General features: G+C 44.4%; 1 protein-coding gene across 7 annotated transcripts in view; it reads right to left on the bottom strand.

The window, feature by feature from the left end:
- LOC111872245 (Kv channel-interacting protein 2) overlaps nt 1-22,866 on the bottom strand; it is a 324,290-nt gene that overhangs the window by 107,816 nt on the left and 193,608 nt on the right. The window contains exons 1-2 of one of the 7 annotated variants that reach the window (XM_033754628.1): nt 6,069-6,118; nt 4,075-4,130 (exon numbers count right to left, since the gene is read on the bottom strand). The exons of the other annotated variants lie outside the window; for them this stretch is intronic. Coding sequence (XP_033610519.1) covers nt 4,075-4,130; nt 6,069-6,076 — 64 coding nt within the window. The 5' untranslated portion in view covers nt 6,077-6,118. Of the gene's footprint in view, nt 1-4,074; nt 4,131-6,068; nt 6,119-22,866 lie in introns of those variants that run through there. 7 annotated transcript variants of the gene reach the window in all.

Raw genomic sequence — 22,866 nt, 5'->3', positions numbered from 1 at the left:
TTTTGAAAAGACTAAACTTCCAACTTCGAGTGCTGAAAGTTATCAGAAAAGACCAATACGGTTTTAAAACAGGACACTCAACAACGCATGCAATGTAGAACGTATTACGCATGGTTTCAACAACAAAAAGCTACAATAACATTATTCCTAGATATTGAACGGGCATTCGATAAGGCTTGGACCACAGGGCTGATTGCTATCTCTCCTCACTTCATTCATATAATACACAACTATCTCCAGAACCGATCCTTTCCTGTAATGCATAGCCGCTCTTATCCAAGCCTACGCCCCATTCAGGCCGGAGTGCCTCAGGGTAGCTTACTCGGACCCACACTCTTCAATATTTATATTAATGACATCTCATCAGTTGAAACTGTCTCTAACGTAGCCATTTCAGGCTATGCTGATGATAGGAATATTTTCGGTCAGGCAGCATAAATGTAGCAGTCAGGAAATTAAACTCTGTCAATAGACCATCTAGAGCCGTGGTTCCGGAAATGGAGAATAAGAATTAATACAAAAATGCAGTTACGCTGTTTGCCAAAGGATTGCTTCATTATTGCCGCAGTACGCGTCCAAGAAAAACTCTTAAGAAACTTATGGCTTAGATTAACGAAACAGAGTACCTTGGCATTACATTTGATTTAAATTTAACATATACAACCTACATATCCCGCATTTCGCGCAAGGCTAATTTCATACTGAAATAATTGTTCCTTATCTTAAATTCTACACCATTCACATTAATTTTTTTCCCCTTGGCACTACAGCCCTAATGGGCCTAGGCCTACGTCCATGAACTCACATTAATTTAGCGTTAGTAATTTGTAAATCACTTCTCCGTTCCATACTGCCATATGCCTCCCCCGCAGGGCACTATGCTGCCAACACCTACATAAATAAAATAGAGACATTTCACAATAAAGTCCTCAGGATAATAACAAAATTACCGAGGGTAACACCAATTGCGACGTTACGTGAACAGATGGCAATGTCATTAATAAACAGCCGTCCTCAAGTAGTTAAGAGAGTGCACTGCATCTGAAGTCGGTAACCAGCGAAAACAGCCAGATTCAAGAACTGGGACACTACGATCCCATCGTGATAAACATCTGAGTCCCATGTCCCTGCTTGCAAAATAATCACTAGAAGATTTCTTTATGGGTAACCAGAATTCTGAAAGCTTCCCAGAACGTCCAGTCCGTGGGTGGCCACATCGACCAGTTACCTGCCACGGACAATGGGGCGGAAACGAGAGAAGGAAATGAACTGCGAACTGTAACATACAAAATCCTCTGTTATTGGATGAGCAACAAACCTCATATAACATCCGATCACCCCCACCACAATAGATATTCAAATTCACCAATACTCAGATAATTACAAATGTAATATATGTATGTGCGTACAGGTATGTATTCTCTTCGCAGATGTTATACACAACTGTTTGGTGCTCGTCCAAAATATGCATATGAAAACGCAGATATGTAAAAACAAATATGTACGAGTATTATTTTTTTATTCAAATAAACCAACAGCCAGATGGGGACTGACGTTAGGGTTCGCGTATTTAATGCCGAACTGCTGGCTACAAGTCAGTTTCCATCCGGAAGGTCCTGCGAACGGCCAACTCGATCAAGTTTTTCCGTGGTTTTCCTCGATTCTAGAGCAAATGCTGAGTTGTCACCCAAATTCCACGTTGCACTGCATACTTCAAATGCAGCCCTCCCTTTGGTAACATCAAAATTTCACTGTAATGCAGCTCTTACAACGTCATATAAAAATTAATTCCATTCATATGCATTACTTCTGCCAGAATGACGAGCCGGCACTGCCTGGGAACCTGCAAAACGGGAGATATACGCGGTCTGACAATAAACTTCGCGAACTCGTCGCGATAAATGTGCCACATAGCTCATTGCTGAATATCACTGTGGTCGCCTTCAAAGTACTCCCCTAGGGAAGCTATGCACCAATACCAGCGCCTAGTCCACCTTTAAAAACAATTTTGGAGCTTGCTTTTTGTGGGATGGCATTCAGAGCTGCCGCCGTATTACTCCTGAAGTCATCAATGTCACCAAAATGCCTTCCTTTCAATACTTCCTCGTATAGTTTCTTGCCCCCCCCCCAACCCTCACTATCTCTTCAACCTTCAAAGCTTATAGTAGAAATCAGCCCAACTGCTGTGCGGGCAGGTAGACAGACAGGCGGCGCGAGCCATTCTGCAAAGACGACGCGCTGAGAAAGACTCCTGCTCCAGGTGGGACAAACACCCGTGTGTTTCGTGGAGCTCTATCGCGCTCCGTCCGCTCTGCCTCCGTGCCACTGTTTATTGCAGGCTTCATTTCTCGCTACGGATGTCTGTGATTCATAAACTTCATTTCAAGGAACTATTTTTAGAATTTATTAATTGATGCTGTACGACAAGGGGCCACAGCCTTCCAGACTCCAACAACAGGCAGCGTTCTATTACAATTGTTCCACTCTCCGCACTTCCTGCACATGTGTGTACGTATGTATGCATATATGTTATGCTCTGACCAAAGAACACATTTCACATTTCCCGTTCAAACAGTTCATTGTGAACATCAGACGCGGAACTATAAAACACCTCCAGGGGCTATGACGTCACTCCCCACTGCATAAGACAATTTTAGTAACAAAGCTATAGTTCTCTGTTTCCGTGAATCATTTAACAACCCTCAATGGGGGCCTAACTGGTGCCAGAGTGTCCTCAGTAGCCCACATAAACCGGAGAACTGCAGAACGGATTTCATCAGTCTGGAATCATACCATCTGAGTAACACATTTGCATGCAAATGCGTTACTGGGGAGAACAGACACAATATCTATGTTCCCTTATATTCATCATCATCATCATCATCATTAGGCCTACTGACGCCTCTTACGGATGTTACAAAGTAGAATCCTTCCATCACTTACGAGGTCTAGCCAACTTCTCCTTCCCTCGGGTAATATTTTAACTTTTTGTTTTATAATCAGGAGCCGGGATAGCTCAGTCGGTACAGCGACGGGCTACAGGCAAGGCGAGAAGGTTCGATTCCCCACAGGAACAAGAGATTTTATCCTCTCTACAGCGTCCAGTCCGATTCTGGTGGCCACCCAACCTCTTATCGATTGGGAATCGGAGGGTCTTTCCCCAAAGGTAAAGCGGACAGGTCGTGAATCTGACCACTCATCTCCATCTAGTGCCGAGGTCAAGAATATATGGATGTATACATCCACTTCCCCCTCCTCCAGGTCTTCATGGTGTATTTTGCACAGCGAAAACGTTACCTTTTGTGGCCTGTCAATGTATTCTTTCAAATTTCTTTTGTGTTAGAGAGTCCCGCACCTCGAAAGTCAACCGATATTTCGAAAGAACGTATTGCCTGCATTATCCAACACGAAGCATATGGAAAACTCTGCTTGCTAGTTGTTCTCTATATTGTTATTTGTGGCATTTGTACTTCAGACTTCAAACAGCACTCGCATATCCCACGGTCCTCATGAAACGCATTTCTGCTGATATCAATACTCCGTCATTAGTTCTTAGTCACGATTTATTACAGTAACATAGGCTTGGTCTAGCATGTGTACCTTTCCATTTTAAAAAGAGTGTTCAAATTACGGGATCGTCTTTTGGATTAGTGGTCAGAGTTCCTGGTTACAGATCAAGAGGTCCCGGGTTCGATCTCAGGCGCTACCAGATTTTCTGAGAACTAGTGGGTCTGGAACGAGGTGCACTCAGCCTCGTGAGGATAACTGAGGAGCTACTTGAATGAAAAAGTAGCGGCTCTTGTCTATAAAACCGAAATTAACGGACGTGGTGATTCGTTGCGCTGACCACGCGACACCCTCTGTCCGTTAAAAGTTGGCATTAACTTCGCCGACATGCGGCGGTCGCTCGGTCGGTATAGTTCGATTGAGGGACTAAAGCCAAGGAGTTTTTCTTTTTTTTCCGTTTTTAAATTACTGTCGCAGCTTTACAAGCAGGGCCATGTTAAGTCTATCGTACAGAGAGAACTATTTGTCTTACGCTCGGCAACGGCGTGAAATGTCGGAAACACTTACCAAATGCGCAAAAGACAGCGTGAAGAGTCTGCAGTGCATTTATGGTTCCAACATACCTGAAACAATATATACGGTGTCAGCACGACAGCACTTTCAAACATTTTTTACCCTTTATAGCCTGAAGAGAGAGAGAAAAAGGCAGGAGGGAGGGGGGGGGGCTTATCAGGCCAATAGCCTGGTATGTCAGCTTCATGTATGGAAGTAATCAGCACCAGAACAATGCTCGCTAGTCCTGGTGTACAATTCATGTTCGGTAGTAGGACGTTTCGTGAATCTTGTAGACTACAGTCTACAAGATTGTTAAATTAGACGATACATTTGAAGAGTTCTATCTTCTAGAATATAATGCCATTGTAATCCGTTAAACTCAAGAGACGTTTCGGATGAACCAAGCAAGAAACTAGCATGAAGTAGGCAGCATGTTCTGATTTTAAATAGACTACGTGGCATTACATCACAAATGCATCCAGAATTACTGGCTTTTTGGATTTTGTCCATCGTCCGGTATTCTACAAACTAGAAAGCACGTTTCGGAAACTGGATCTGTTCCCTTCCTCAGGGGGAGAGACACTTACTCTGTTGGGTCCCTTAGAAAGACCTAACCTCAATCACTGGATACATAGGTTCTATGGGCAAAATGCGGAGTCCTAGTATCTTGAGGCAAGTGGTATATATAGTAACCACTAGACTTCAAAGGATTAACAGGCTTAAGAAAACGAAACGTTGTTAAGCTTCTGAGAAGCGCATTCTGGACAAGAAAACAGAAATAGCTAAGGTCACAGCACCTGGCGTCATGCATTAAAATGCATGTCAAATAAATCACGGTTTGAGCTGCCACCAGTTGTACATATACAAAAGTTGAGCTGTCTAGCAAACAACACATGCCGCTCGGCACACAGAAAGCTATAAATCACAGGCTGTAACGTAGGCAAACGTGACATCACAAACGCTCACGATTCGTGACAACGCATGTTGTGGCTCGAGGTGGGGCTTGGGACACACAGCGAGTCCGACAGGATGTTTCACAATTTCTTCATCACTACCATCAGACTGCCTCCCAGACAGCATCTACTGTGACGTGTGATGTACGTCGAAGATAAACCCGTCACTCACTCACGGAGCTGAGCCCTTCTTGATAAGCCGCCAATTGTGCAGCTACTCAAGAACTTCCCAGGATTTTATGGAACCTGAAGGTCCATTACCGTGTTCACAAGACCCCTCCACTGATCTCTATCCTGAGCCAGATCAATCCAATCCATAACATCCCATTCTATCTCTCTAGAATCAGGTAAATCCGTCCCTGTGCTTAATTAAACATCTCGTTACGAATGCATATAGGGCAGTAGAGGTATAGCTCCATGCATTCTTATCTTCGATATTAGATGGGAGTAGTCAGCTCCAGCCGTTTTACTATAGGAGAAAGAGCTCCATGTACTCATTTGGTAGTAAGGTATAGACGCTGTGGAAGGGAAAAATTTCGTGCCTCTGCCGGGAATCAAACTCCGATTCCTCGGTCATTCAGCCCGTATACTAGTCACAATACTAAATGCGTATATATCGTATATAAGGAACATTGTCTTCTTAGATATGACGCCGAGTAGTCTGGTTGATATTTATCAACGTTTCGGAGGAAAATGTTGCATCAATCTTCACTGAAGCTTCGCCACATCTATTAGACCCAACAGAGTAGGTTTCATACTCTTATCTGATGACGGAAGCACAGCCGGTTTCCGAAACCTTATCTTTCTTTATTCAAAAGGCGAAGATGTAAATCTGCCGGTTCAGCTGCATACATTCGCCAAAAACCTTCAGGTCGATAAATTAGTTTTCTACGTCAGCTGGGTTCCTTTAGCGTATGTCATGACACTGGAGAATACGTCCATGTAGCGTGAATAATAAATTAATAATACGCGGACTTAAAGGAACTGGTCTGGAAACAGATACAGTCATATATAAACTGCAACGCAAACGTCTAGCATAAGAGTGTGACTTACAGCCTCATTTCCGAGTTGCCACCCTCTTCTCATTTCCGAAATTTCCCATGCGACACGGTATATTTCGTTGCTTTCCCTGCGCGCTCCAAGCGGAAATGTCTCACAGCAAGAGGTCAGAATACCCTCGGCGAGTCTGCACCGTCCCTGTGCGCGTCTTGTCCACTCTGGGATGTTGCGTGCTGTCTGCACAGCCTCCACAACTAACAAGTTCTAGAATGTTGATATGCAGTTCCCACAGCTCTGTGAAGAATACAATTATCTACGATGTGACGCCGTGTAGTCCGGCAGACGCTAGTCAACGTGTCGCCTGCTCGTTTCTTGCTGGTTGCTTCCTTTGTTTATTCTTAGATCCTGAAAATAGAGGTAGTATTCTCCTCCGAAACGTCGGCGATGTTCTACCGGACTACAATGCGCCACAATCCAGAAAATAGCACTCTTCCAGCCGCGATATGTACGCCTGGCGTCGCGACTCAAGCGAGTTTGTTCCCTTTTAGTTACGTCGGGAGACTTACGGACAAAGGACCCTTGGGCAGCGAACATGGCGTCTCATTTGTTTGCGCAGATTCTGGTCGCAAATGTTTGGTTCCAGTAAACGTTTACCGAGTTTCGTTGGAGAGTGCATGAACACACGTAGGCATCCATTCAAACTGTCCGTTGTTGTCCAGTTTTTATCAACATTAGATTATGTCGATAAATGTTATTCAAAGACTGTCTAATACCAAATTTCATCAAAATCCGCTTAACGGTTCAACACGCCAGTAGACGGACAACCGAGTTCGAGCAAGAGATGGTCACTTAGCAGATCTACCCGAGGTGGTCTACTCCACTTTCTACTACGTAAATATTTTAAATTCCCTTGATCGGGGCGCTGTTTGAAGTTGCTTCGAAATGCGGAATCGCCCCCCCCCCTCCCACAAAGAGGCTGATAAAGCTTCGTCCGAACTGAGTACTTTTTCTCGGAAGCTGTTCTGGCCTTGCGGAACTGAGCCATAGGAACTCAGACCTTTGTAAGCTTACTGTAAAAAGGGTGGGAACCTCATACTTTATTGAAGTACAGCTTTCTGTCATGTGACTCTCCATTTGTTCTAACCTCGTCACTGGACCGTTGCTAGACACTTCACTTAAATCTGATGATGGAAACGCATTCATATGGAGCTTCATTTCCTAGAATGTGACGCCCTGTATTCTAACTGAAATTCGCCAAAGTTTCGGCGGAACATACTGCCTCTTACTTCAGGGATGAATAATAAATCCATGAAGGAAACGAGCAGGCAGCAAGGAAAGAGAACAGAGCTTGGTTTTCGCCGGTTAGCTTCCACCAGACTATACGACATCCCAGAAGATAAGTAGAAATCCATACACTCACCTCCGTTGAGAACCTCAAATTTCATACATCGATTAACGATTCAAGCTCTCAAGCAAATTTCGGGGCGTCGCCTTAAACAAGAAAAGGAATGATCGTCACCTGTGCCTAGGGCTCACTGCGTTTGAAAAATACGTACCAGTGAAATCCTGCAGTCAGGATCAAATACGTTGCCCAACCATTTATCACTGTGTCAAGCGTCATAATTCGTTCAGGACTAATTCTTAAGAGACTCTGCTTTTCGAAAGAGGTTGCTGGTGATAAATGGTGCTCGGTGAAATTTGCAGAGAAGAGCAGAGTAGAGGAACACGATGAAACAGCAACAAACACTGGGCCGGATATTGCGTACAGAGTCTAAACTGTTACTTCGCACTGCTGTATATTCTGACGACATTGCCCTCTCCGGTTGGAAGCTAATTTGTGGAATTGCTTCTGTAACCCTTTAAAGTACAGTGGTAACTATAGTTACCGTTTATTTTAGGCTGCGCCATAGCTCAAGCGGTTAGTCGCTGGCTTTCCACCGCGGCGGCGCAGGTTCAATCCCGGGTCTGGTCAAGTGGGATTTGTGGTGGACAAAGTGGCACTGGGGCAGGTTTTCTCCGAGTACTTCGGTTTCCCCTGCCAATCTTCATTCCACCAATTGCTCCACAATCACCTTCACCTATCATCTGGGGCTGGTACAATAGGCCAGAAGTGGCTGCAGTACAAGGGACTTCGTGCCACCCCACTAGCAATAATAATAATAATAATAATAATACACCATTTATTTTAACATCAAATAAATCTGCCCACACAGTGTATATATGCGTCCCAAACGATTCTCCCAATAAACAGCGATTATTTCCCTAAACAGCATTAACCGGTTGGGCGTTGTAGCGGAGGCGTAATGTGTTTCCTGTGAGGTACGAACTGAATTTATATATACTGCATTCTACCCACACAGTGTATTTATGTGTTCCGCATGATTCTCACAATAAACAGCGATTACTTCCCTAAACAGCATTAACCGGTTGGGCTTTGTAATGGAGACGTAATGTGTTTCCTGTAAGGTACGAACTGAATTTATATGTACTGCATCCTTTTATCCACACAGTGTACTGATGTGCAAGGCAGAATATTCGTGTACTCCGACCCGGGATCAGACGGAAGGTTCCTCACCGGAGATACAAGAGGTTATATCCCGAGAGACATTACGTGAGATTCGTGGTGAAAGTGAACGAAGTGACACTGGAGCAGTATTTCCTCTGAGTTGCTTCGGTTTTCCTCACTTAATCCTTATTCCACCATTGCTCCGTACTCACGTATTACCGCCCCTTGGGGTGTGCGTTAGCCACGACCAAGCATCACATTATCATATTGCCGCGTGTTAGTGAGCAGACACGGGGTTTGGATTGCTAATTCGATCTATGAGACCCTTACAACTTGTAACTACAAGGAATTATGACTCTGTCCTCAACCTACACACTTAACAGATCACTATAGCGCATGCTGAGTCTTTTCAGTTTTACATTTTCTCAATAGTAATTTCTTGGTAGCGGTTCCCAACAATGTCCTCTTGTGCTCACGTCGTTGCCGACCTTCTACCATCTCACGCCTCGCAGCTAACTCACAATCCTACTCCTAACTGCTGACTCAGTTCAAGTCAAAATTGTGCTACGACCGACGGTCAGTCGGCCCGTCTGTCTTCTTGTCAAGTCCCCATCTAAGGCCCAAGACCAGAGTTTTCATAGTATCAGACAGATGCAAATTTGTTCATGTGGGGCACCCTCTCTGACGAGAGAACGGGTCTGTCTTCTAGAATTGCTGTTGGCTCTCTCCAGCGCAGTTATTCTCGGGCCCGAGTCCCGCGGGACTCATGACCATATTTTACTGTCTCAGTTTTGAGACTCCCCCAACCTGGAGGGCCAGGTCGCTGTATTTATATCCCCCAGGGACAGGGTGGTCCAGTTATACACCCAGGCACCGGTTCCCTTTTCGGCGCCTCCTACGACTAGCAGGGCTATGGTGGAGGTTTTCGAAACCACCTCCACGCGGGAGTAGCTTTGACTCAGTCAAAGCCAAAGTCACGTTGCGACTGACGGGTCGGTCAGTCAGTCAGTCAGTCTTGGTGTCGAGCCCAATATGGGGCTCATGACCAGATATTTATTACTGTTTGACAGTTTCGGTCTTGTTTTTGTGGGGCGACCTCTCTGATGAGAGGACGGGTCTGTCTTTTGTCAGAGTCATTGACTGCAGTAGTAAGTCATTTGTCAAAATGTAAATGATATTTATATTTTACATGTTAAACATGTTAATAAATGTATATCAAACATATACAAGGCCTTTGTCAGTCCAGGCTCAGTACAGCAGTACTATTAGCTCTCTAGTAGCTTCCGCTACAACGGCAGTCTAGTCATTTGAACTGACTCAGCTGCCTCAAAGGCTGTTGCTATGTAGCCTCGACAATGACCGCATAGAAAACGTCCTTTACATCAGTTCTTCTATTGTTGTCGCGGGCCGTTGCCTAGCGAAGGTTCGCTTATTTATCGAGTCGTTACCACGCAACGTACAATGTCATTTCATAATATCCTCGGTCTCTAAGTTGGAGGCCCAATCTCTGACTCCGAATTCAGCTGTTTACAACGTGGGGATGTCATGTTGATATTACTCGTACATCTTCGGGAATTATGGAAGGAACCTTTCCACACGATGACAGCGTAACAGCTGTCTTAGCATTTAGGAGAGACATCAGACAGCAGCCAGGGTTCAAACTGCGATATCCCCATGGCTACAGGAACACAATGGAGATCAGACCCCACACGTAACCGGCACTTTGATGCTGCTATCATTAAAGTGATTGATGGTTTGGGTCAAATTCTTCCTGTATTTCCAAAATAAAGCACGCGTCAGAATGTCCACATTAAGAGACTAATTAAAGTGGTGCTAATTTATTACCCTTTTACTGGGCTCAATTCCTCGTCAACTAAAGATTATGGCCTTTGTTCACCCCCGCACGAGTTATGAGGCGTCCAAGAGAAGAAGAAATATAACGGGGGAGATCTTAACACTTTTCGGAAAGGGATGCAGGAGGTGTAATCAAAAGGAATTTCAGCTCTTACAAAAGTTTACCTGCCATAATTTGGCAATTCTGCATGGTACTTCTTAAAATTCCCAAACGGCATCATCTCGACTCCATCCGTTGCCAAGTGGCTGTGTATTTCTTTAACCCTTTCAAGTCCGATTTTTTAAAACTAAGCAATTTTTATGCCCTACGAAGCATATCTTGAGACTGCTCAAGTCTTGAGGTATCTATGACGATGCTATTAAGACTCTGATAATCTGGTCTGTCCCTTAAAAGGTAGACCGTTTTTCAGTCCATTTCTTCCAATTGCCTGGAGCGAGCTCCTTTCGGTTCCCCCCCCCCTCCTTGGATCCCATGAACTCTGTCCTTGTAGCCTGTCTATACAACCACAATTATTGCTGAACCTACTTATTTCAACCCTGATGACGGAGGTAACAACTTCCTCCTAAACGTTTGTATCCATCTTCAAAATTACATGGTGTCACAAACCCACATCACAATCTTAATATTTGTACAGAGACCAAATGTCACCAGGAAGACAGGTCTAAAACAGCATGGAAATCAGTGCAGAAATATTCGGAGAGCATAGGGCCAAATGCAGATCTGCTGTAATGTTACTGCTAAGGGACTCTGAGGCCACTCTAACAAAAGTGGTTTGCAGAGTTACGTGTAGCTGTGCTTGCTCTCTTGTCCGGCCCTAAGACCGGAATGGGCTGAGTGCATGCAACTGTGGAGCATGTGTGTCCCAGTGGGCTCAAAAAGGGTCAGAGGTTTTTCTCATTGCCCTCGCAGTTGCCTTACCAATTTGTAGCACAGTGGTAACTATACTTACCGACTGCGTTAACATTAAAACAGCTCTGAAATTTGCCCACCGACTAGTCTTTACGAATGGAGTGTTTCTTATGAGCTGGGAACTGAGCTTTTAATATTATTTAGATATATTTCAGGTTTCAGTGAATTAACGAATTGTCTCCCTTAACACCCAGGCTAGTGAGCACTGCACAGGCACTGGTCAGGCACAATATCTTTACAAGCCGGAAGGTCACGGATTGGGTTCCCGATGTCATTGGATTTTTCATTTGAACTGAAGCCTTCCAGCTGCTCTATGGCCCTGGGGTCGACTCAGCCTCCGTCAGAAAAGAGTACCAGGAATCTTCCTGGGGTTAAAGGGCAGCCGGCCGGCCGACGCGTAAGGCTGACTTCATCACTGCCATCTGTGAGCCGATTGTCTACAAAATGTGAGAGCCTCGACGTCTCCCAACCCTACAGGGCCTGTTACAGGGATAGCTTTACGTTTTTTTACGATCGGCTTACAGTGCGATTCCAATTCTCCTCCCCCCCCCACCTTCGTCAGGGTTAACACAGTTAGGGGGATGGTTATTTCATGATGCTATCAACACCTGTTTTACATACCGCCGAATGGTGGCATGGCTGATGAATCAGAAACTATTCGGATAGTAGCGGAAACACTCTCATCTGAAGGATGGGCTGAGAACCCCCGCCCCCAGTCGGGATAGACCTCCCTAATACGAATGGAGAGAGTAACCTCTGCGTCAACCCGCTCGTTTTAGAGTCCTCGTGACAACTCTTGTTGGTATCGCCCGATAACCCCCCCCCCACACGCAGTGTCTGTGCTGGAGAACTGCAGAAGAGAGCGTGACGTCAGACTCGCTGTGGACAGAGTGCCTACTGCTAGCTTGTCGCTTCGAACCGTGATCCTGGGCCTTTCTTCCACTTTCTCTCATATGCTGCTCATTATTCTCTGTCTTTTGCACATCTCGTTCTTTTCCTTCCCCTCCATATTTCCTCGCTTTTATATATCCTCATTTTTTCTCGTGTTTTCTCCTTAGTTTCCCCTCCCTCCACCCCCCGCCGTGTGTCAGCGTCCCATCCTGCACAACCGCGCGATCACGGACTGCAAGGATTAAGTTGGAAACAGTCTGTTCCTCTCAGACATCGGTAAACTTATACCAGACTACACGGCGTCACATCTGAGGAGATAACGCTTCTGCGGTAAGAGATTTATAGTGTGTCTCCCGTCCACAGAGAAGTTAGAAACAACGGAGAAGGGTTTCTGCCCAGACTGACAAATTGCGATTCTCCAGGACCGGAACGGAACAGAAGGCGGGCACTCGCACGGGACGCAGCAAGCTGCCGCAGTTCTGTGCTCTTCCTCGGCAGCAACGGGAAGCTGTGGCTGGCTCCACTGTTCACAAGTGCGACACGTACGTGAAATAAATTACGTAATACACCCACGGCGTAATGAGCTGCGATAGCTCAGTCGGTACAGTGACTAAGCTAGGAGATGGACTGCTGAGGAATCGGGGCTCGATTACCGGTATGGGTATTATCCACAAACTACAGACTCGTTCTGGGGTCCACCCAATGGGTAGCGTGGCATATTTTTCGGAGCTTAAGCGACCGGAGCGTGAAGCTCCATTTAGCACCGAGATTACGATTGCGTGCATTTCTGCTTCAAGTCCCTCATTTGTCTTCATGGTGTGTTGCTACATTATGTACAGAGAACTTCCCGCAATCAGTGCAAAAATTTGAGGCTTTTCCTCCGTTCCATGTTGCACTGTCTCTGTAGCTACAAGACTCGTGGGAAATACTGCGGCATATTTGCTAAGCAAGAACAGTGTAGCCAGGGAAACAGCCACTGCTAGGTAACACGCAACAATGGAGTAGCTGTTGGCAGCGGTGTTTTCTGTGCGTCCCGTGCCGAGCTATACAACGAGGTTCAGCTGCCTTTAGAGAGTCCTCAAACGGCAGTGAGACGAGTAGGGTGTTGGTGTGAGATGGACGTCAGCCCGAACCAGAGGAACGTCCACTGCTGTAAGCCGCTACCAGGCAGCGCAATGAGAACACAAGTGCACACTCCACCACGTGACAAAATATATCTGCCACGAAAGTAATTTTTCTCTACAACTTCCGTCCAAACATTTTTCGTCCCGATAAATATTTAGCGAGTAATGCTTCAGATGCGCGCAGAAACGCGGGGATATTGTCATGTGGAGTGTCCACTACTGTCCTGAGATTTTAACCCAATTTGGACTCTGTTCACAAATCTTACTGCAACTCGCTGGAATCCTGGAACGGTATACGTGTATCAACGCCATGCGCGTGGGAACGCCTGAAATGGTAAAAACGGTTTAAAAGTTACCTTAAATCGTGTTCGCGTCGGAAGAACAGATTCGAATCTCCTTCGGAGCCCGCAGTGAAATTTCTTCATGTTCTGTGTTGGTGGCTTCCTTGTGAATACAGAGGGTTTGAGAGAAACCGTTCTCATACCGCTTGTCGAAAAGACGGAAATAATTCCAAGGCAATAGAAGCTGTAGGGGTAACACGAAAGAACGAACAAAGATCTAAAACGTGCATTGCGTTAACGCTTTAAAGCACATTTGTTACTATAATTACCACATAATTTAATATTAAAAATATCTGCATTCTGGCCGCACAACACATTTACGTGTTCCTCATGATTCTCGCAATAAACAAAGATTATTTCCCTAAACAGTATTAACCGGTTGATCTTTGTTATGGAGGAGGTGTTTCTTGTGAGGTACATACTGAATTTGTATATACTGCATTCTGCTCACAGTGTAATTATGTGTTCCGTACGATTCTTACAACAAACAGCGATTATTTCCTTAAACAGCATTAACTGAATTTATATGTACTGCATCCTTTTATCCACACGGTATATTTATGTGTTCCGTACGATTCTCACAACAGCGATTATTTCCGTAAACAGCGTTAACCGGTTGGTCTTTGTAGCGGAGACGCAATGTGTTTCCTGTGAGGTACGAACTGGATTAAATATTGCAGGATTTAAGTGAACTTTAAGGGCTATTACTGCAAGGGTTTATTTGCAAAAGAAAAAAACCTCTGGTCGTGAATCTCAAGGGACTTGGCGCCATGAAGAACTGATTGACGGTAAACCGCTAGTCCTAAGGTAACTCTGGCTCTGACTGCTAAGAGGACAACAGAACAACAAAGCCTGTACACAGCCACAGTGATGAATTACCCATCATGTATTGTGTACGGGTGCATTTCGTAAAGTGCTGTATCTGTTTTCAACCGTACGAATCCAGCCTCGTTGCGAATTAACAACGGCCCTGGGCTATGTGTCGTCATGACGGCTCAGACTGGAGGATGCTGTCAGAGATTCAAGCCCCCAGGGCGTAATCTCTCTCTCTACAGCCGTATTCTGTAAGCTAACAAGTCAAAGCTACATACTGATCAGTGACCTGGAAAGTGTATTCACGAGAACATGCCACTATCAATGCCCACAAGGTTTTAGGTACTATGCCAGGAATCGTTTGGAGGGGTTGATAAGGACCGTAGAATGCCTCAGACAAGATGTCCGGTATCCGGAACAAGTCTCGAACCCGGCACTTCACAAACACGAAGAGAAAGTGACATGAGAGCTGATGATGTTATCGTTTCTAAGGGGGCTCACTTTTCCAAATTTCGATCCAACAGAAATGCGCCTACAAACTTAAGACTAGTTTCACTTATCGTCGTGCAGTATTCAGGTTCCGATAACTTTTTAAAAGAATTTCAATTTTTTGCATTAATATTTGGCATGTAACCTCCTTTCTATCCATTCTTATTCTTTTGCAAACAAATATGGCGAAAGGGGGAAATAGAGATGCATTTGATTCTCCCCCCGGCCGGGACCCATGAGGCGTGCTACCCACTATACCGGGATGTTTGGTTGTATTTTTCTTAAAACGACTGTACTTATGCCTAAATAATAAAATTTCTTATTGCATATGCAACGCAACTACCGATACGTCCAACTACACGCACGTATTAGTTCAGTATTTTTATACGAATATTAAATAATATAACCTATAATAAGATACTTTAACCTCTCAATTATTCTTACTGGTCTTTAAATTCAGGTCCTAAAGGAAATTCATGTGTCATCACGCAGCTTTCATATTATTTATCGCCGTGGCGCCGAATGATGATAGGCTGTAAATATAAAATACATCGCTTTATGCATTTGAACAGTACCTGGTTCCCTAGTAACGAAACAGCAGTATGCAGAGATCGCTTTATGCATTAAGCCTTATACGCGTGAATGTTTGGCACAGATTTGAATTTAAACACTATCCTGCACTGTCTCTTGAACGGTAGAAACACAGATATATTCTCACGGATCACTGGAAATGTACAGTGCCGACTGACTGGGCCTTTTGCTTCCACAAACAATAACAAGACTCCACCATATTGTCTCCCAAACAGTAGGAAAAACAATTGCTCGTTTTTATCCCTCTAGGGCCTCCCAACCTAAACCAGTTCTACACGCTCAAGCCTACCTATCTTTGGCCTCTGACTAGTCCAGGGCCTTCAGAATCTGCAGTCTCTTGCACAAATTAAGACCAGAATATTGCCTCTCCATCCACATTATCTGTGAGATTAAAAACAAAATGTTTAAAGAAGTTTGGTGTTCAGTCTCCGCACTAAATGTCGTCTCCTGAATTTATGTTGGTCCATACTGTTCCTACGTATCTCATATTTTACAAGAGGCTCAAACATTACTTCATTGCTTTTACCAAAAATTCCTTCTCTTGTAAGACACGGCATGCACATCCCATTTATATTCACGAAGTTCGTTATGAACATTTTTCGTGTACAGGATTTGAGTTTTCACAGCGGGAGTTATGAAGACTTTCACCTTTGGGGATACAACGCCGCATATTGTGGTTGAAGTTAACCGATGTTTCGGAAAAATATATCGCCTCCGTCTTCATGGTCGAACAGTAAGGCAAGGAAGAGTCCAGCTTGTTAGGTTGTTAGTCCCTCCAATTTTGAAGTAGTGTTATACTCACCAAATGCATAAAACATTCATAACTACGCTTCCCTACGCATTGTGTTTTCATCAATAACTTCATAGGTACTATAACGCAATAAGATAAATTGCCATTAATTCGTTTCAAAACACGCGTATTTCAAATTAGAGTAAACCTTCTCATATTGTTATCTTCAGCTTTAATTATGAAACAAAGCGAAGCAATTTCCAAAGCCTTGCATTCAACCTTCTGTCTCCTGACTCTGGGTTCAGACTGTGATTAATGTTTAACCATTTGACACGCATGGTTCCGTGACAATTGAATGACAAATCTACGTGACAAACTCCCGCACAATACAAACCCTCATATGAACTAACGAATAATAAGTTTGCTGATAGGCGCTATGTAGCTTTCGGGTGCTGACTGGTTGTGTTTAGGCTGCAGCGCGGAATGAATGAGTTTCCCACGCGCAGGGAGACGAATTACTAAGTCGCGTACAAAATAAAGGCCGCAACCCACAGGCGTGGTCCAGGCCGCACAATGACAGATTTTCCTAGTGGAATAAGAGCTATGTGTGTTGGCTGGTACCGCTTTGCAAACGTGAAAAAATCACGAGGAAATGGAGATCCTACTACAAGTTGGTTTCATTTCAGTATACGATTGTTTTTGTAGTATGTTGTTTTCGCCACTGTCAGTATCTGGTAGGATACTCTGTAAATAACCAGTGAAGTTGGAAGAATATGGAAGAAAACGATAGTAGCCTAAATGATGTTAATATCCCCGCATTTACCTGAAGTTACTGAGCAAAATAACGCAAAACATTAGTCAGGATAACAGCTGTCCTGACCGGTAGCATACCTTCAAAATCCAAATGTAAAACATTACCGGCCCAACAGTGTGCTCGAGAGTAAATGTTTTTCGTTTTATCCACTCAGAATGGTCCGTATAAGGACATGCTTTACCGCTATGATTTCGGGGGGATTCTTTGCTTATTAGTCTTCTGGTGCTAGGCCTCACATGTGTGCAGTTTAACAGTTTTAATGTTTTTTTTTTCTTAAATCTCGCAGATGGTTCGTGCTGTGCTTGGTTTATATATCCCATCTTGTGTTGTTGCAGTTGCCCGGGGATGGGGACTCGATTGGGCCCAACTGAGTAGGCCCTGTCTGAAGATGGGGACAGAATCCAGTCTCTGAAACGTGGTGTTTTAAATAAAAATGGGACGATGGATAATGTCCAGAAACATACTCGTAATAACTTTTATTTATCTTTATTTAACCACGATCTCAGTAACCCACACTCTACGGCGTCTTACGAACCTGATGACAGGTAAATAATCAGGGCGCGGGGCGAAGCTCAGATAATACCGACAGTTGCCTCGAAGCACTAACAAAGTCTCATTGAGGGTGGCAGTATCCGAGCCGACCCTGCTAGCAACACTTGTCCGTCCCTGTAGCCCGATTTTAACGAAAATTAGAATTTGTCCAAAAATCATTAGTTCTTGGAATTTGAAGTTCTCACAGTGGTGTCAATGAAGAGTACTAACTTCTGGGATGTAACGCAGTGTAGTCTGGTACAAGTTAACCGACTTTTCGTAGGAACGTACTGCCTCCAGGCATATCTCTGCTGGTTTCTTTCTTTGTGCCTGGAGGAGACTGTACGATCCTCCGAAACGTCAGTTAACTTCTACCAGGCCAAACGACGTCACGCACTAAACGATAATACTCTTCTTAATATCAAACTTCATTACAGTTCAGTAAGTGACACTGCAGTCCTTACGGACGGACAGATACGGCGAAATTACTAGGCGCACTTTAGCAAAATTTTCGTTGCGAACGCGCTAAGAATTACGTTCATGTAAGACTCGAGCGCTGTCAGTGCCCCGTATGCATTCACGCACAATCCCGTGCGCTGGAAAGGGCTTCCACTCGCGATGGCTGCAGCTGGCAGACAGCTAATTGCAGTGAGCGCGTGCTTACTGCGCCGGGGAAAACAGGGAGCTCTGGCGATCCGTGGCTGATATCTGAAGAATTTATGGCAGAGGGATAACACAGACTTAGTCCCGAGCCTGTTATCCTTTGCAAATCTGCCGTCTCCTCTGTTATGGCTCCTAACAACGGCTTCGTCTGTTCCCTCCGTCACTACTATCTTCTGTTTTGCATCCGTCTTCCTACTTACAGTCGCCTTACACGCAGATTCAGAAATGACCCATCCACACAGTTTACGTGTATACAACAAATTTCCATTTAAATACTTTTTTATATTTCCTGCTTTATGAAGGTTTTTTAAGTTGAAAATTCAATGTGCTAAAGATACTGGCACAATTTCTTAGATATTTAAATCACACTGGTGCCTCTTGTATCATCTACCACATACTTTTAACATTGACAGCCTGTATTCTGCCCACACAGTGTATTTATGTGTTCTGTGCGATTCTCACAAGAAACAGAGAGTATTTCCCTAAACAGCATTAACCTGTTGGTCTTTGTGAAGTGTTTCCTGTGAGGTACGGACCGAATATATAAATATTGTGACATGTTGCGCAAAGGAGAACCCCCCCCCACCAGCAGTGACGCGGCGGGTGAGTCAGCGCTCCCCTCCCCCTCCTCCGCACGGTAACGTAACGGTGACGCAACAGGATTGTTACGGTAGTAACAGCGGTTACTACCGCTAGCGTTACTAGCAACACAGCGCCAGGCAACAAGGGTGCCTATTACGTGGCCGTTTTCCGTATTGTCCGATCAAGGCTACATAAGGAGCAGCGAAGGCTATTCACAGTCAGTTGTACTGAGTCAGTCAGTTAGTCCTGGAGCTACCGCCGAGTGAGTCTTCGAGCTACCTCCGAGTTAGTTCCGAGTTAGCCAGCAACCAGTCAGTTGTATTGTGGCATTGGGAGTGTACTAATTGTGATACTGCAGATAGCAGTAACCGTAAATCTGTAATTTGGGTGATTGTAAGTGCGAATGTGAAATAAAATTCGCTATATAAAATACGGCGTGAAGTTATCTGTCGCGTTATACGCCCAATACGCGACAATATTTTAAATTCATATCACTTAACTGCCGCCATAGAGGAGATACGAAAGTTAAGGCGTAACCCGACGTACAAGTCTTCATTCACAGATTTCATTCGAAAATATTATATAAATATTATTCATTATGGAAACGTGACAAAATGCTTATGGTGTCCATATGCTACACGTGCCGTCACCAGGACGCTGTGTCAGTGCGGGTACACTTGTGCAGAATTATGGGGCAAGAAATGGGGCGCCTACTCAGAAAAGCAAACCCTTCCTCTAGACGAAGAGGAGAACCCATTTCCGAACACATAAAAGGTCTTGGAACGAACATAAATTAGGTCACGAGTCCCGACAGGGCCCGAAACCGAGAGAAAATGTGCAGTCTAGGACCAGCGACAAATTACTGCTATTCTGTTCCATGCTTCAAACGTGGTTTTCCTCGGTCATGGAGCAAATGCTGAGTTGGTGCCCCAATTCCGCTTTGCACTACATACTTCACATGCAGCCCCCTCCCCCGCCGGCTAATGACATCAACATTTCGCCGTAAGGTGGCCTTTAAGTTAGTATCAAAATTCCAATCATAAGCAGCAAAGATCACTTTACGTTTCTTTCCTCTGATCAAAATACCGCTCACTTCTTAATCCTTTACCTTCTTCACTTTCCAACGATGTACCCTTACCCAAATTTCACCACGAGAATGCACTGCCTAGGAACGTTCAGAACAGGCAAATTTCGTGTCCCCCTCCACAACCGTTTCTCACTCCTCTCTCCACTTCTTTTCCTCCACCTCTCCCTCTCTCTCTCTTTGGTTCTTCAAAAGGTTAAATGCTGTTTTTATGGTGTCACTTTTGAGAACGTCATAGAACTGAACTTTAAAACAGAAAACACTTCTATTCTGACTTCTCAAGAAGTTGGATAAGGGACTAATTTCCAAGTAAGATTAAACCGACTGAGCTGATTGCAAAGCCATTTCATTTATCAACGTTTGGCTTCGAACTTAGTAGCCGATTTTAAGAGGAGTTGCGGAAGGCGAGGAACCATTAGCTGCCTCTATCATGGCCGGCCAACAGAGAGCGATACAAACGTACATATGGGGGGAGGAGGGGGTGAGAAAGCAAGGCACAAAACAAAGATATTTTGTTGGCTGTCATGGATCAGACCAGAAAAACTCTACAAATTGAACGACGTTTCCAAAGAAATTTTTACATTAAATCTATGTTCTGCAGATGCAAGAGGTAGCAAAGTTTGAAATGAAAAGACAAATGAACACTTCCTTCAGGAATGGGACTTGCGCTGAAGCACAAAGTTTTGTTGTTGTGCGCACAACGGGAAAGAAATGGACGTACCTAGGAGCGAGTCAAGTCCGGCCTGTCCGCAAGCTTCGACTCGATAATGTCTGGACGCATTCTAACGAAATTTGGCATTTACCTTGCGACTTATTTTTAGTGGATTATTTAACGACGCAGTCAGTACAGAAACACGACGAGACGACGAATTAGATTCCGAAAGCAAGACGTCGTGACTTAATCGAGGTATTATCCCGGAATTTATCTGGAGGGTCTAAGTAAAACCACGACATGCCTCAGCCAGGATAATTAGTGTCGCAGCCGAGATTCGAAAGTAGCATCTCCCAAATTCGAATCTAGTCTATAGTTTCGACGCTAGATTAACCTGCTCGGTCGTAGTTTTAACTCCCCAAACTGATATACAGTAACCACAGCGAGTCATGAAACTTGCAGACACACGAATGTCAAGGAACGGGGAACGCGTGTGTTTCTAGGTGTGCCCTACAGTGCTGTGCGGATTGCAGCCTTACAGAATAGCTGCTTCTGTGTGTAAGGTTAAGTGCAGTGAGCAGTACTGAACCTACAGAGGACTTTTTTTCCCCTTGGCACTACAGCCCCAGTGGGCCGAGGCCTACCTCCGTGAACTTCTCCGTTCATTTCGGTTTTTCTAGATCTTAGACATACGGTAGGACTCCTTGGGCGGGTGATCAGCTCGTCGCAAGGCCTCTACCTGTACACAAACACAGAAAAACGCACACAAACATCCATGACCTGAGTGGGATTCGAACCCACGATCCCGGCTTCCGAGCGAGCAAAGACAGTGCACCCCTTAGACCGCTCGACTACCGTGACCAGCCACAGAGGACCTTACAAAATTTAAATCCATCTGAAAAAGTCTGTTATACGTCCAGGGGTATGAAAGCGTCTTCTCTCAGTGAGAAAGTCTGTCGGCATGCTGTATGCCTTCAAGGGAACTGTTTCTGTTCCGAGGACCACGCTGCTTGCATCCTCTAACCTGAATGCTGTAGCGCACTGACGCCTTTTCCATTGTCTGCTGGACAACGAAGGATAAGTGACTTTTGTTACAGAACTGTCCAAGTTTCAATTTAGATTCAGTATGGATTTATGAACGTGACTATTACCAATTGAAAGAATTTCTACGGAAATATATAGAATATAAAAAAAAATGTGTCTTCTGGGATGTGGCGCCGTGAACCGACGTTTCGGAGGAATGTATCGCCTCCTTTTTGGGGGGTGTAAGAAATCCGCGAGCGATGAACCAGCGTGAGCAGGTGTCTGTAGGCTGAGCGCTAGTCACCGCCGTGAAAACCTCAAATTTTATGTATAGAATATCGGTTATTAAATTTGACCTTTTGCAATGATTTTTCTGGCCACATGTAAAATGTTCTCATTCTGTGAAAAACGAACGAAGGGTAATATTTTTTTGTTTCAGTTTCGGTCTCACAATATACGTATAATTATAGGATAACTATACGTTTCTACGTCACGACATGTTTCGGCCACTATCAGGTAGTACTTCTGCTCTCTCTGCTGTTCCTCCTTCATTGGCCAATGTTTACAACTGGACAAAGGTCATGTTGCTGTTTACAATATAGGTCTCATGCTACAGATTTAAATACTGTAAATTATATCATCTTTGTCCTAATTTTCCGAAGGATATCCGTCATTCGCAACACTCGTACAGGCGTATTTCAATTTTACATCAGCCTTAAAACTGTTTTGTATAGCTATTTTGTTTTCAACTAAAATGATATAACTTGAACTAGTTAAACTTAGACCAATACTGGTTAATTATTACTCTTGTTGTTATTACAAGTTTGTTATTTTTATTTTATTTTATTTACATCTGTATTCCTGGGTACTGCCGGTCACGGTAGCCGAGCGGTCTAAGGCATGTACTGTCTTCGCTCGCTTCGAAACCGGGATTGTGGGTTCCAGTTCCACTCAGGGCATGGATGTTTAGTTTGTGTGTGTGCGTTTGTCTGTGTTTGTGTACAGATAGAGGCCTTGCGACGAGCTGATCACCCGCCCAAGGAGTCTACCGAATGTGTAAGATCTAGAAAAACCGAAGTGAACGGAGAAGTTCATGGAGGTAGGCCTAGGCCCACTGGGGCTGTAGTGCCAAGGAAAAAAATGTCCTGGGTCCTGCCTAATGACCGCGACAGGAGCAGGGTCTCGTTGGGTACGTGTGTTCTCATGTCGTTTTCTATCGTAATGTAGAAACCATATAATTATACATATACTGTG

This window comes from Cryptotermes secundus, unplaced genomic scaffold, assembly GCF_002891405.2.
Source record: "Cryptotermes secundus unplaced genomic scaffold, Csec_1.0 scaffold860, whole genome shotgun sequence".
In the NCBI taxonomy this organism is placed as follows: domain Eukaryota; kingdom Metazoa; phylum Arthropoda; class Insecta; order Blattodea; family Kalotermitidae; genus Cryptotermes; species Cryptotermes secundus.
This window is presented reverse-complemented; position numbering and strand designations above follow the sequence as displayed.